This window comes from Mus caroli, unplaced genomic scaffold (genome assembly GCF_978045245.1).
Source record: "Mus caroli unplaced genomic scaffold, Mus_caroli_1 scaffold_4, whole genome shotgun sequence".
In the NCBI taxonomy this organism is placed as follows: Eukaryota; Metazoa; Chordata; class Mammalia; order Rodentia; family Muridae; genus Mus; species Mus caroli.
This window is the reverse complement of record NW_028227259.1, coordinates 148,017,343-148,033,297: the sequence shown is the minus strand read 5'-3', so window position 1 is coordinate 148,033,297 and position 15,955 is coordinate 148,017,343. Positions and strand designations below refer to the sequence as shown.

Sequence of the window (15,955 nt, the reverse complement as noted above, 5' to 3'; positions counted from 1 at the left end):
GCCACCACACCTAGCACTTTTTCTTTGTTGAGACAAGGTCTTGGTATGTATCTCTGGCTGGTCTTAAACTCTCAGACGCACCAACTTCCAAAAAGCTGGTTTTTAAACAGCCAGCAGTGGATTCCACCAGAGATGGTAGGCAGGCAGGGATCCCTGCAGACCTTTCTGACTCTTGCGGAGCTTCATGCCTGGAGACCTTCATGGCTTTCCACCCGACAACAAGGGTGCTGCCAACACCTGGCGGAGCTCTGCCATTGGGAGAGAGCTTTGAGGTCTCAAAAGACTCACACCGTTCCCTGTAGTTCCCTCCTGCCTCATGGCTGTGTCTTAAGATGTGTGTGTGTTAAGATGTCTTAGTTTTTGTCCCTTCTACTGTGCAGCCTCCTCCAGCACCATGCCTGTCTTCCCTCTAGAACTATAAGCCCCAGATGCTTTCTTTCTTAAGTTGTCTTGGTCCCTTATCTCAGCAACAGAAGAGAAACTAAGACACTCCAGTACCGTGGATGCCCCGCTGTCGTGGCAGAGACAGAGGGACACAGCCTGTGGCTTCTCTGTATGGTATTTTTCTGTTACGTCTTTCTTTCTTTTTGAGGGTCTGGGGGCATGGCTCAGTGGTATACATTTGTCTAGTATGTACAAGACTCTGGAGTCCATGCTCAGTGGTTCAAGAAAGAATGAAGGAAGAAAGGCAGGGAGGGATGGAGGAAGGGAAGGAGAGGGGGAAGGAGGAAAGGAGGGAGAGAAGGCACACTAGGAAGGAGGCAGGGAGAAAGAGATGGAAGGAGGGAGGGAGAGGAGGCACACAGGGAGGAAGGGAGGAAGGAAGGGAAGGAACGAGGGAGAGAAGAATGGAGGGAGGGAGGGAGGGAGAGAGGGAGGGAGGGAGGGAGGGAGGGAGGGAGGGAGGGAGGGAAGACACATAGGTAGGAAGGGAAGGATGGAGGGAGGGAGGGAAGGATGGAGGGAGGGAGAGAGGGATGGAGGGAAGGAGAGTTAGGGAGGGATGGAGGAGTTGGGGAGGGAGGGAGGGAGGGAGGGAGGGAGGGAGGGAGGGAGGGAGGGAGGGAGGGAGGAAGGGAGGGAGGGAGGGAAGGGAAGGGAACAGTGAGTTTTGTCCTGTTTACTGTGTAGCCTAGGGTGCCCTGGAACTGGCAATCCCCCTGCCTCTCCCTGGATTGCTGGAATAGCCAGTGTACACTGCTAAGCCTGGCACGAGTTTCTCTTTGGAAAACACAGTGAGTTTATAGCAGGAACCTGTTCGTCAGACAAAGCTTGAACTCTCTCTGCTTTCTAGACTCTGACTGAAAATACACTATGGGGTGACTCAGGCCCATACGAGAAGATCTTCTGGAACACAGAGCCTAACACTGGATTTCCTACAATGCAGTCTGGACAGTGAGACACAGTGGGGCTTCCTGAGCCTGGAGTCTCAGTCCAAAGCGACTAAAATTCTCCTTAGTCACTTCTCTACTCCTTCCCCTCTGTCTCCGCCTCCCTCTCGTTTCCCCACTTTCCCTTTCCTTCTCTTTTCTTACACAGGGTCTACTTCTAGCCTTGGACTCACTCTATAGCCCAGGCTAGCCTCCTGCTCACCATCCTCCTGCTCCCTCCTCCTGCATGCCCCCTGCCCAGCTGTGACTGTACGCCTCTGAAGATCCACACAGAAGCATGGACGTCAGAGGTGGCTTTGTCATTACCTGAGGCTGTCCTGGTGTGTGGGTCACCACCTCCGGAGGCTCCCGGCTGTGGCTGATATTGTCCTGTTGCTGGTGGAGAAGGGTGAAGCCTGCTGCGATATCACTGGGCACCAGGTCTGTGTCCTGGGTGGGAAAGCACAATGGTCTGCCGTCAGACCCATCAGACTGCCCGGGAAGCCCTTAGCATCCAGTTGAACACAGTTCGTAAGCAGATATGCAAGTAGCCAGGCACATTACCCAGAAAGAGGAATTTATTACTTTTGGTTTGAGACAAGTCTTGTGCAGCTTAGGTTGGCCTTTGACTCAGTCCGTAAACACCGCCTGAAATTCCAGATCTTCCTGCCTCTACCTCTCAATTACAAACTTATATCATGTGCGTGCCCGTGTGAGCGAGTTCGTGTAAATGCCACAAGAGTGTGGGAGCCCTCAGAGGCTAGAAGGTGGTGTGGATCCCCTGGAGCTGGAGTCACAGGTGTTGGTAAGCTAACCAGTGTGGGTCCTGGGAACTGAATGCAGGTCCTCTGTAAGAGTAGGAGGTGCTGTTAACCCCTGGGCCAGCTCTCCAGCCTCTTAACGATGTATTTTCAAAGAGCATTTTTCCATTGTGGGATTCCTTATAGATGTTAGCTTAGTATTTTTTTTTTCACATCTTGTCCTCAGACAAATCTACTAGATTAATCATTTTATCAAAATCTCATTTTAAGTGACTTAACTATTTCTGTTTAAAGAAACTGTGTATCTCTGTGCCCAGGCACACATGTTGGAGTACACACATGTGCTGTGTACACATGCTGGAGTACCCATGTCACAGGACAACTTTGGTGGATTGGTTCTCTCCTCCCAACGTGTTTTGAGGCAGGGTCTCTCTTTATACCTGCTGAACTGTGTTCTCCAGGCTAGCTAGCCTGTGCGCTTTATCTAACCACAGGAGAGCTGGGATGAAAGGTGCGCACCATCACACCCGGCATTCTCATTTCTTGAGCTGGTGTGAAGTTTGTGCTGTGGCAGGTTCATGAGGTTGAACATACGGTTACTGGGTACACTGTGCCATGGAAGAAATCAGAAATCAGTAAACACCAGTGAGAATTCTCATGTGGACAAACACGGAAGTCAGAAGTCCTCTCCCAGCTGGGCCTGGTGGCACATACAGAACTGCAGGACCCAGAGGAATGTGGATGGCAAGTTCAGGGCCAGCCTGAGCCATATAATAAGTCCTTGTGTCAAAAAGAAAACGAAGGAAGGAAGGAAGGAAGGAGGGGAGGAAGGAAGGTCGGTCAAGTCAGCAGGCCACAGAATGAATGGCTCAGTTAAAAGTGCTTGCTGTCAAGTCTGATGACCTGAGTTTGGTCCCTGGAACACACTTGGTAGAAGGAGAGAACCAACTCTTGCAAGTTGTCCTTTAACCTCCACACACGCCTGCATGCACCCAAATACACTGATTAAATATAATTAAAACCAAAAGAAACTACACGATATTCCCCAGCAGCAGCAGCACAGGAAGACCCACAGACGGTCCACAGATGGACATTGTCTATGATGCATGAGAAGACCCACAGACGGTCCACTGACGCACAGAGTCTATGATGCATGAGAAGACCCACAGACGGTCCACTGATGCACAGAGTATATGATGCATGAGAAGACCCACAGACGGTCCACAGACACACAGAGTCTATGATGCATGACAAGACCCACAGACGGTCCACTGATGCACAGAGTCTATGATGCATGAGAAGACCCACAGACGGTCCACTGACGCACAGAGTCTATGATGCATGAGAAGACCCACAGACGGTCCACTGACACACAGAGTCTATGATGCACGAGTCCTTGGGCTCCATCTCCAGCACTGCATAAATAAACCTGTCTTAGTAGAGCACACCTGTAATCTCTACATTCAGGAGACAGAGGCTGGAAGACCAGAAGGTCAAGGTCATCCTTGGCTATAAAAGGAGTTCGGGTTATTCTCAGCTACACGAGACCCTGCCCCCCAAAAGTAAAAATGGTATTGACTGGGTACCGCCTCTTCTAGATATCTTGAGATGGGTTGAAGCACTCCCATAAGAGTTGGCGATGGCTGGCAAGATGGCTCAGTGGTGGTGAGTGCTTGCTGCCCTGGCAGAGGACCGAGTTCCGTTCCCAGCACCCCTGTCAGGCAGACTCACTACTCCCTACACCTCCAGCTCCAGAGGAGCTTCTTCTTCCGGCCTACTTGGGTACCTGCACATCTGAGGCATACGCTCAACAGATGCAAGAGATATAAAAAACAGTTTAAGGCTGGTGGTGGTGGTGCACAACTTTAGTCCCAACACTCGGGGGCAGAGGCAGGCAGATCTCTGAGTTCGAGGCCAGCCTAGTGTACAGAGTGAGTTCCAGGACAGCCAGGGCAACACAGAGAAAACCTGTCTTGAAAACCCATAAATCGATAGACAGTCAGATAATAAAAATAAAAACAAGTAAAAACAAGAACATCAAAACAAAGATTCGTGGGCACACTTCTTGGGTTCCTACAGGAGGGCCCCTGCTGTCACATCACGATGCTAGCTCTCCACAGTCCAAAGTCGGAAACTACAGAGAAGCGAGGGAGAGACAGAAACAGAGACAGAGACGGACAGGAAGGTGCGGAGGGTGTCGAAAGAAATCTTCTCTTTTACTTGGTTTCAGAACCAAAAATAAAGGTAGTTATCACACATCGTTACACAGACATGGATAGAAGAGGAAGAAAATGAGATCATCCAACTCCAAGGACAGCTCATCCGAGAGCGATCTCTCCTGTGCACTTCCTGACCAGTGAGTCATGGTACGTAGTGAGAAACACTTCTTTGTTTTTTACATTGTGTGGTGTATGGGTGTGCACGCACATGTGTGTGTATGTGTGTGTGTGTGTGTGTGTGTGTGTGTAGAGGTCATCTCTCTTGGCGGGGAGCACCTTTACCTGTTGAGCCATCTTGCTTGCCTGAGAAATTCTTTTCTGATACTCCCTGGCAGGACACTGTTTACACAAGCCTATCTGCTGACTGGGCTGGACAGAGGAGATGGAGACAGAGAACTGGCAGCTTCTTTCGTAATGCTTAGTTCCTTAAAAAAACAAGGCACAGGCTGGGCTGTAACGGACCAGTGTTTATGAAAGACACACCTAGCCATGGAGAAAGGGACTGAGGGCTGGGCTGGGGCTCAGCTGGTACATACAATACATGCCTAGATTCATAAAGCCTTGGCTCCCACCCTTAGCAACAAATAAACCGGGCGTGGTGGTGCATGCCTGTAAGCCCAGCATGGAGGAGGCAGATGAAGGAGGATCAGAAGGCCCAGGAGGTCCTCTGCTACACAGTTTCAGACCTGGGTTACAGGAGACACAGCCTCAACAGAGCAACACAAACAAGGAACAGGAAAGGCTTGGCCATCCTCGCAGCTAACTGCTGCCTGCCAAGCCCACCCAGGCAGTGACCTCCCAAACCCCTCGTCCAAGGGATATGGGTCCTCAACGTGGCTTTCTTTGTGCAGGATGCTCATCACCCCACAGAGGCATTTATAGAAACGGGAGAGAGAGAGACCACAGCAGATCCCTTCTGCTTACAGAGAAGTAGGTGGAGAACAGGTCGGCGGTGCTGGAAAATGCCACCCTGGTGTTATCATCCTGCCCAACGCAGCAGCAGCAGAACTGCACCCGGGTCTCCCACACGCTCTTCGCAGCCGTCTTCAGGCCAGTCAATAACCGGTTTGAGCTGTTACTGTCCAGGTGCTCGGGGATGCATGGGGGATACGGAGCCATCTTCCCGCCCAGTGGGTCAAAGACAAAGATGATGGTGACCATGGTGGCAGCAATGACAATCCAGCTGTAAGGAGTAAAGCACGGGACAGGCTGGGTGACTGTGGAGGGCGGTGGCCGGAGCCCACGCCACACGCACCAACTAAGCTGTTTCTATGCTGCTGAAGGAGAGGCAGAGTTCTGAAAACCCAACCGAGGCAAGCAATATTCTTCTAGAACGTTCCCCAGGAGGGTCAGTGAGCCGGCTCAGGAGGAAGAGGTGCTGCCAGCCAAGTCTCAGGATCTGAGTTTGCTCTCCAGGGCCTTCAGGATAGGTGGAGAAAACCAACTTCTTCGAGTTATCCTCTGACTTCCAACATGTGCCAAGTCACACCCGTACACACGCACGCACGCGCACACACACACACACACACACACACACACACACACACAAACACACACGCGCGCGCGCGCATGGCTAACTACATGAATGAATATTAAAAAAGAAAACAAAGAAAGAAAAATGGTTCCTCGGGAGTCCACAGCCAACCCAAGTCCCAGGAAGACCACAGAGTTCCGAGAGTGAGGCCCACAAAGGAGAAAAGGGTCCGAGAGGTGAGCAGTGTTGTAGCCTGGATATAGAAGTCACTGGAACTAGTTCTCCAGGACCCTGGACACTGACCCAGCTACTCCTAAGATCTCTGGGAGTCTTCATAGTAAGACAAAAAGAATCTCCACAGGATGGAATACTCTGACAGGTGTCCCCTCTCCCCGGCCCACATTTAATTGCTTCTATTTGTGTGTGGTGCATATATGTGTTCATGTGGGGGCGTGCATGTGTACAGAGACCAGAGTTCAACATTGGGGGAATTCCCTGATCGCTCTCTACCTTTCTAAGTCAGGGCTCTTATTGAGCGTAGAACTGAATGATGTGGCTGGCAGTCTATGTCCAGCACCCAACGTGTGGGGATCTGAACTCAGGTCCCAAGGCTCTCGTGACAGGCTTTAACAACTGTACCGCATCCTCAGCCCTGACTGTCTCTACATCGCACACGCTGTGCAAGGCCCTGCCAGCTCTCCACTACAATCTTGCTGGTAAGACGCCGATTCTGCCGTCTCTGCCTGTGTCCCTCAGGGATGGCAGCTCCAGTGCCAGCTTCCGTTTCCTTACTCGTAACACAAAGGGACAAGGTTGGGCTATTGTTAAGCTCTTTAGCTTGGTGGTGAGAGGGCATCTGCTACTCAACCTGATGACCCAAGTTCAATACCTGGGACCCACATGGTTAAAGAAAAGAACCGAGTCCCACAACTTGTCCTCTGACCTCCACATGGGCCGTAGCATATAAGCACATCTCCCCATACAAAACTAAATATTGTTAGTACAGAAGATACAAAATCTGCATTATAAACCCTATCAGACTATTATATACTGCCTCCATTCCGGGTTCCATTTCTCATCTCACTTTTAACCTCCACCCTTCCTCTGGCTGTTAGTCAATCCCCCTGCCCCGCCCACCACCTGCCTCCCCCGAATCTGGGGCTCATATTTTCTGGGATAGGCTAGGAGGCAGTAAGTCCCAGTGATCCTCCTGTCTCTGCTGTTCTTGGAGCTGGGGTTAAAGGCTGGAGGCCCAGTTTCTCTAATGGGTGCTAGGAACTGAACTCCGGTCCTCACATAGTTTGACAAGTGCTCTCGACTGCTGAGCCATCTCTCCTGCCCCCTCCCCTCCTTATGAGAGAGGGAACTTGCAGAAAAATAGGAGCTGGGAAGAAAGTGATCACTTGCAGATACGAGCTGGAAGATGAGCTGTTTCTCACGGACCAAAACCCATCGCTCAAGTCTCCGTGAATTACTCAGAGAGGCCCAGGACATCAGGGTGCTGCACCGCCCAGAAACGCACCTGAGAAGAAGCTAGGAGGAGGAGGAAGACCTCACCTGACAATGACGGTGGCGATGATGCCAATGACAACTGTCCTGTCACATTGGATACCTTTTGCCACCCAGGCGGCCCCCAGAGAAGCCCAGACCATCTCTGGCAGGAAAAGCGCCAGGCGGATATAGAGCAGCTTAGACATAGACTTCCGAGGTCCAGGGTTACAAATGGTTCCTGAAACACAGAAAAAAAAAAAAAAAACCCAGCTGCTCAGGAGCGTCCTAAGGCACAGGCAGAGCTGCCTGTCCAGCTACTGGGGGTGGGGTGGGGGTGGGGCGCTAGAGAGCCGGTCGGCTGATAAAGAGCCTGTCCTAAAAGCGTGAGGACTGAGTTTAGATCCCTAGCATCTGTGAGAGCTGACAGAAAGGTGGTGTGTGTCTAACCAGAGGGCTGGTGGGATTGGAGGCAGGCGGACTGGAGCTGACTCACATCCAGCTCACCCTCAAAAACACACACACACACACACACACACACCAGCCACAGGGAGGGGGCTGAAAAGACTGTTCAGCAGTTAAGAGCATGTACTGAAATTGGCTCTCTCTATCTACACCAGACAGCTCACTGCCCCATACAAATACCTCTGGCTGCAGGGGGGTCTGACCCCTCTGGCCTCCATAGGCACCTGCAGTCACACACATAGACCACAGTCAGCCGCATAAACACATACACAAAATTTTAAAATAAATCTTAAGAAACACAGCTACTGAACATCTCTTGAGTTTTGCTGCACACCCACCACTGAACTCCTACTCACTATACTTCCCAAAATAGGAAGCAAGTGACAAAGCCGGGTGACGGTGTGGGAGGCAGAGGCAGGCGGAGCTCTGAGTGTGAGGCCAGCCTGGTCTACAGAGAGAGCTCCAGGACAGCCAGGGCTACACAGAGGAAACTCTGGTTTGGAAAAACAAGAGGTGGGTGGAGGGGAAGAGAGGGGGGAGAGTGAGAAGAGAGGGGAGACAGACAGACAGACAGACAGACAGAGTGAAGGATGGGAAGCAGGGCAGAAGCTTCACACTCCTTGCGTAGATTCACTGTGGCTCTAACTAGGGAGGAGTACATAACCACGGCCCAAACTGGAATACTTCTAAGAAGCAAGAGAGGCGCACTGGGTAATTATACTGGAGGAACTGTATCACTGGAGAGGACTGTCCCGGGCAGAAGGAGGAGCAGTCACCCGGGTACTACCTGAGTAGTCTCTCAGCCAGGAAGAAGTGTCCCATTGACTAGACGCCTTACTGAACACGCAGTACTACTAAATACTTTAATACCCACCATTCCTTAATCCTCGCAAACTGTGGGCAAGAGATTATCTCATTTTACAAACAGAGGGTCAGAGAGCTCAAGACGTGTGTGTGTGTGTGTGTGTGTGTGTGTGTGTGTGTGGAGTGTGCGTGGTGTGTGCTGTGTGACTGTGGAGTGTGGTGTGTATGTAGTATGTATGGTGTGTATATACTGTGTGTGTGTGTGTGGAGTGTGGTATATATGGTGTGTGGTGTGTATGTGGTAACTCTGTGTATGAGGTGTGTGGTGTGTGGTTTGTGTGTGGTGAGTCTGTCTGTATGTAGTGTGGTGTATATATGGTGTGTGGTATGTGGTGTGTGTGGTGTATATGTAGTGTGTATGTGGTGTGTATGTGGTGGTGTGTGGTGAATATGGTAAGTCTGTGTGTGTGGTGTGTGTGTGTGGTGAGGCTGGGTGCACGTGGCACTACCAAGGCTCCTGCTTGGCCTTTATATGGTAATTGGTTTTTACACTTTTATTTACATTTATTTATTGTGTGTGAGCACATGTGTGCCATGACACACAAGAGGAGGTCAGAGGACACCCACAGGAGTCAGTTTTTCCTTCTACTGTGTGGGATCAAACTCAGGTCACCCCAGCTTGGCAAGCAGAACCTGCTAAGCCATCTGGCTGGCCGGCACAGAACTCTCAACCCTCTCTGAGGAACGAAGGAAGCCTGCTACCAGGTGACAGTGGCAGAGGCCCTAGAAAACAGGAACCAGAACTCCACTGCACTGGAAAGATGCCAAATACGGACACAGTTTAACACAGTCAGCAGCATCTGTGATTGGGGCTCTTCACACAAAGCTCTGACACAACAGTCACTAAATACAGACAAAGAAACAAAGAGATGGAGTGTGTCTAAACAATTCCCCAGAAATTAAACGAGGCATTGAAAGACCCTCCATCTACCTAGAAAAACAACGTTTTAAACTCCTTGACAATTTCATATACATATGTGGTACATTTTGGTCACCACCCTTCCCTGCCCCTCCCGATCCCTCTGGAGCCCCTTCTTTTCCTGAGAAGTCCCTCTTACTCTCGAATCTTTGTCTTGGCTTTGCTTTTTGGTGACTCACTGAGTTTGATTAGGGTGACTGCCTGAGCACAGGCTGGGAGCTCTTCACTGGAACACGGGCAACTTACCAGTGGCTACATCACTGAAGAAAAATGACTCCCCTCCCTCAGCACCACGGCCTGCCAGTAGCCCCTGAGCTAAAGCTGGGGTCTTGTGAGTCCCTCCCCAACCCACAATGTAATACTAATGGCCTCATAGGTTCAGGTCTTAGAAAAACACATTTTTTTTTTTTTTTTAAAGACACAGTTTCACTCTGCAGACCTGGCTGGCCTTGAACTCACAGAGGTCTGTCTGCCTCTGCCTCCTGAGTACTGGGACTAAAGTTATGCGCCACCATGCCTGGGTAGAAAAACACTTCTCTTTCCATATTTTTTCCCCCTCAATCCCAATTTGATGACCCCAACCTTCAGAGACACTGCTGCACTGGGCTATCCTCAAGAAAGACTTCCTTCGAAAAAAAAACCAACAAAAAAAAAAAACCAACAAAAAAAAAGAAACATTTCCTAAAATGACCTCCTTAGGTCCCTCAGCACGTGGGACATGCAGAAGAGCAACAAAGAGAAGATCTGGGCCACAAATTTATGAATGACAGACATCCCAGCCACTTCTCTGACATAAAAGTTGAGCTATGAGCTCTTAAGACACAGAGAGAGAGAGAAAGGATTCTCCCAGACACGGCAGATGGCAGGCCCCATGGAAAGGGCTCTGTCACAGCACCCTGAACTACCTGGGAAGCGGACCGTACCCAACTACCCCCAATAGGAGGGCTTCATGGAACCTTCTGAAATCAAACACTGAGATAAATGCCTGTGATCCAAGCCCTGGCTCAAGAAGCTGAAACAGGAAAATCACCGAGTCTGGCCAGCCTGGGCTACACAGTAATACCCTGTAGAGGCAAAGAAAAGACCACAACAAAAGTGACATTGTTCTCAACTACATCACATATATCTGTGACTGTGAGGAAGAATCCCTGTGTTCTTCTATCCACAGCCGCACTACAAGCACCGCTGAGTGTGTATGCTAACTGTAGCTGAAACCCGATTGCTATGTGTGTGTTATCACACTGGCCGACCCAAAGGCTTGGCTGATTACATTCCCATGCAAAGACAGAGCTGTTCATTCATTTCCACTTCGTAATGAGACAGTATGTTTGTATTCATATCTTTATGTGTGGCTGAGGCTAAATTTAAAAATGTATCCCGTTATTGTTCAGGCTTTCTGCCTATTTTTTCTACTGATCTGGGTTGTTCCCTCATTTCTCACTGAAGACCCCGTACTCGGTCTGGTGGTGCATGCCTGTAATCCCTGCGCTTGGGAGGCAAAGACAAGAGAGCAGCCCACAGTAGTCCCCAGCCAGTTAGGGCTATGACACAGACTTCATCTCAGAAAGAGGAGACATGGGGCTCTGGCTCTGTTGGAAGGGGATTGCCTCTCAAGCATGAGGCCCTGGGTTCAATCCCTGTTGATGCCAAAACAAATAAAAGAAGTTTTAAAGGGCTATGAATGTAGGAATTTGTCTTTTTCTCAGTCCTACAACCCCAACCCACACACTTGTCTTTTAGATTTTCTTCTTCACTAAAATTTGTATGTGTGTAAATATGTATACACACACATATATATTGTGAGACAGGGTCTCACTGTGTAGTCCAGGATGGTCTGGAATTTGCTATTTAGACTGGGGTGGCCTCAAACTCAAGAGACTCACTTGCTTCTACCTCTCTGAGCACTAGCTTTAAAGCTGTAAGCCACTATGCCCAACATACAATACCCCTTTAAGAAGTTTTTTTCTTAAACATTTATTTGAGTGTGGTGGACATATGTACTGCCACATATTTGTGGGGGTCAAAGGAAAATTCTGGGAATAGAGTCTCTCTTACTATATGGGTGTCAGGGCCTTCCAAGTGCTGGGATTAAATGTGTGAGCCACTACCACCCAGCTAAACAGCTTTCTCTGTGCAGTTCTGGAACTTGCTTGGTAGACCAAACTGGCCTTGAACTCAAAGATCCACCTGCCTCTTCCCAGCATTAGGCTGGGATCGAAGGCACGGTCACTATGCCTGGCTAACATGTTTTAAATTTCATTTTTATTCTTGTGTTTGTGCCTCCTCTCTGGCCAGTGAGGGCATTAGAGCCCAGGTGGTTCTGAGCCTGTAGGTGGGGGCTAGAAACTCTTCTGTAAGCACTGAGCTATTCCTCCAGCCACCACCTCTCAAAAATACAGACACAGGACAAAAATACACACAGATGGATAGACAGACAGTCACAGACAGGCAGGCAGGCAGACACACACACACACAGACAGAGAGAGAGACAGAAAAACAGACAGACAGAGAGAGAGAGACAGGCAGACAGACAGAGATAGGCACAGGCAGGCAGAAAGATGGGGAGGGACAGATGGATGGACAGACAAGAGAGGTGCACACAGGTCAGGGGAGTCAGTCTATGTGCACGTGTCATAACACACACATGGAGGTCAGAAGACAGCCATTGGGAGTCAGTTCTTCTCTCCTACGATGTGGAACCCAGAGATGGAACCTAGAGACAGAACTCAGGTCATCAGGCTTGGTAGCAAGTGCCTTCATCTGCGGAGCCGTTTAATGGCCCCCAATGCTGTTTTTCAGACAGGCTCTGTGGTCTAAAGCCTCAGGTAAGCTTTGGACTTAAGGTCCTTCCATCTCAGTCCCCTGAGAAGCTGTGATAACAGGCCTGCACTGTCACGCTCCGTTTAATACGGTTTCATAAGATACTGCTTTGGGTTCCAGTGAGGAGAACAGCTCAAGTCCTAAGTAACAGAAAACCCAATCCAAGCTGGATGGACTGGAAGGACCTGTATACCGGCTAACACTGGATTAGCAGGGGTAGGAAGATATCAGAGCTTCTCCAGGAGCACTTGTGTGCCTGCTCATCCTGGCCATGAGTGGAGACAGCCCCACCCAGAAGAAAACACAAAATCATGCCTCAGTTTGTTGTTGGGACCTTAGGAGGAGGGATAAACAGTGCCCTAGGAAAGGAATTCTGACAACACCCTACCTCAAATAAGGAGGAGAGTGATCCAGGAAGGCAGCCAATAACATCACCCTCTGGCTTTACACACACACACACACACACACACACACACACACACACGCCACATACACACTGATAAGAAAACGTTCCCACGTACGCTGTAATGATAGGCTTTCAACTATGGAAACAGTGAGAAGCTGTGTGGGGCTGGGGAGGAGGCTCAGTGGGGAGGAGGCTCAGTGGGGAGGAGGCTCAGTGGGGAGGAGCACCTGCCGCTCTCCTGGAGGACTCAAGTTAGGCTCTCGGCACCTGTGTGGTGTGGTTCACTACCACCTGTAATCTAGGTCCAGGCGATCCCAATCCAGAGCTCTCTCCTGACCACAGTAGGCACTCGGATGCACATATTCGTGTGCGCACGCACACAGTTCAGGAGCCAAAACAAGACTACTGTACTGTACGCAAATGGTAGCGCAGTATGGCTGTTAAGATACAGAGCGGGTTTCACACAGAAAGTGTGTCTCTTTACCTCTCATGCTGACACACACGATGGCCAACACGGTGCATATAATAACTGCCAGGAGAACAAGGAGGACTATCAGGTACGTGCTGAGCAAGACTCCACCGGGACAGTCCAGCCTCCTTCTGTGCGTGAGATACAACGTCAGACTGGCAATCCACCTGTGCGCAGAGAAGAACGTGGGTTCATAAAACACGCTGGGAGGAAATACAGGGACTTAATACTCTCCTATCAGGGTTAAGGTTCAAAAGGAGATGTAATCTGCATCAATAAAAAGTCTATCCAGAGGCAGACTGTTAATACACGTGTGGCTTTCTGTTCTTAATCTGTATCTTCTGTGAGCCATGTACTGGGCATGGCACCAGAGAGGCAGAGGCAGAGGCAGGAGGATCATAAATTAGAGGCTACATGAACCTGGGCTATATATGAGTTTCAGGCCACCCTAAGCTGCACAAGGAGCCCCCACTTCAAATGCAAACAGGCTGGAGCTATTGCTCAGTGGGTAGTGTTTACCAGGCATGCAGGAGCCTTTAGGTTCGATGAGTGCTACATAAGTGTTAAGTGCTACATTAAATGTTAAGTGGTACATTAAGTGTTAAGAGTGCTACATAAACTAAGTCCTGTAATCCCAGGACTGGGGAAGTGGGGACAGGAGGATGAGAACTTCGAGATTGTCCCACACCTCATAATGAGCTTTAGGCAAGCAAGAGATGTAGGAGACCCTGTCAAAAATCGAAACCTAGACAAGCTAGGGTTCCCCAGGAAAATACCCACCGTGATTTAGAATCACGTGGTTGCTAAACAAACTTACACTTGCTGAATTAGTACCAGGGTTTGTATGTATGTGTGTGTACTTTAACGTTCAGTAAACACACATTGGAGCCAACTGTAATTCAAAACCAAGCAAGCAGGAAGCAAATTATGAAAATAACGTATCAGGGTAGATACAAATAAACACAAAAGGAGAAGTCCTCTGGCCTCTTGACTGTATTTTGTAATTCGGCGGTGAACAACGATAGCATGAATCTCCAGAGGGAAAGGAGCTTCTGAATCACCCTGGAGGGACTTCAGCAGCAAACAGACCCGCTTAGCAAGAATGTCCATCTTTTTAAAAAACTTTATCTATTTGAGGAAGAGTATGCCATCCCACACCTGCGGAGGGAGGTCAGAGAGCAACTTAAAGGAGCCAGTTCTCCTCCTACCATGTGGGTCCTGGAGATGACAATTTAGGTCATCAGGCTTGGCGGCAAGCACCTTTACCCATCTGAGCTCCCCTGCTGCCCAAGCCCTAAGAGGTGTCATCTGAGGTGATGGAGGATTTAACTCAAAGTCTAGCATACGTGAAGCCCTGGGCTCAAGCACTAGAGGGGAAAAAATAAAGGTAAGATTGGTCTAGATAACTTTTCTGTCCCCGTACCACCCCTCCCCCCCCGCACCTTTTTTTTTTTTTTTTTTGAGGGAGGGTCTTGTACAACGACTCACTGTGTATCCAAGGATGACTGTGAACCGCCGATGCTCTTGTGCCACCCCCTAGTCCCGGGATTTACAAGTGAGTGCCGCCACTACCAGTTCTGTGTGGTGCTGGGGATCCCGTGTACACAAGGGCCTCCTTCATGCTAGGTAAGCACTCCACCAAAAGGAACTGGTACACCCTCAGCCCCTAGATAACTTTTTCTGTCCAAACACCAGGGCTCCGTGTCAGGAGTTACAGGCAAAAAAAACGATCTGAGAAAAACCCGGCCTGTCTAGAAAGGGCTTTCCTGCTCCTATTCCTTTGCCTCTTGAGAATGCTTTTTTCTAAGAACGTTATTCCTCGTCGGCAGGCGTGCCAGGAGCTGACTTCACCCACCGGTGCCGTTTCCCACTGAGCCTAGCTGCATTTTGCAAAACCGGCCTATTATCCTGGTTTCTATGAATTGCTCCGAAATTGCTATTTCCCAGATTACTGTTTTGCATTGACAGGGACTTTGATACCCTCCCAGCAAGAAAAAAGACAGGTGTGATCCAAAGTTCCGGAGCCGCGGGCTTCAGGAAGGAGAGACCTGGGGGCTATGGTTTTTAGATGCTCACATTTCCCTCACGCTCCAGCGGCTAGGGCTCGGCTCTGCACCCTAGGGCTCGGCTCCTACCCTGCAGAGCTGAAGGTCCGGGACCCTGTCAAATGCACAGAGCGATTGCTTCTATATCTTAGGTGCAGACAGATTGTGCTCGGGGGGCGCGGTTGCCCCTTAAGCACCAAGAAGGCACGACTTTTGTCGCCTTAACCAGCGCGCCTCCCGCCCGCACGGCGGCCTCACTTACCACAGCACACGCAGGAACAGCTCAAAAGACCCAGGGAACACCAGGTCGTCGCTGGCTAGGGACCAGCGCCGGCCGAACAGCACCATCCCCGGCATGGCGCACCTCCCACCGCGCCGCCTAAGCCGCGCGCACCCTTCTGACTCCGCGCGTGTCCGGAGGGGGTCCCCAGCGGCGCCAAGACGCAAGCCTACGTAAAGACCCGCGCATGCGCCTCCGGCCGAGTCCCGAGCGCGCCCACAAGAGACGCGCACTCTGCTTTCTTTGCCTCCTTCCCAGGTCCCCTGACCCGGAAGTCAGCTGCTGGCTGTTGAGTGCCGGTCGGTGGTGTATGAAGTCCATTCCGGTGTGGTCATTTCTGTTTAATAGACTGAGGATTTAAAAGATCTGGAGAGA

At 50.2% G+C, this 15,955-nt stretch overlaps 1 protein-coding gene across 2 annotated transcripts in view; it reads right to left on the bottom strand.

Annotated features, from left to right (window-relative positions):
- Daglb (diacylglycerol lipase beta) overlaps positions 1 to 15,826 on the bottom strand; it is a 39,727-nt gene extending 23,901 nt beyond the window's left edge. Inside the window, exons 1-5 of one of the 2 annotated variants that reach the window (XM_021161880.2) lie at positions 15,563 to 15,824; positions 13,271 to 13,422; positions 7,382 to 7,553; positions 5,275 to 5,533; positions 1,698 to 1,820 (exon numbers count right to left, since the gene is read on the bottom strand). In XM_021161880.2, the coding sequence (XP_021017539.1) occupies positions 1,698 to 1,820; positions 5,275 to 5,533; positions 7,382 to 7,553; positions 13,271 to 13,422; positions 15,563 to 15,657 (801 nt within the window). In that variant the 5' untranslated portion in view covers positions 15,658 to 15,824. Of the gene's footprint in view, positions 1 to 1,697; positions 1,821 to 5,274; positions 5,534 to 7,381; positions 7,554 to 13,270; positions 13,423 to 15,562 lie in introns of both variants that reach the window. The other variant, XM_085837409.1, reaches the window with a different exon arrangement.
- Positions 15,827 to 15,955: the final 129 nt, after the last annotated feature.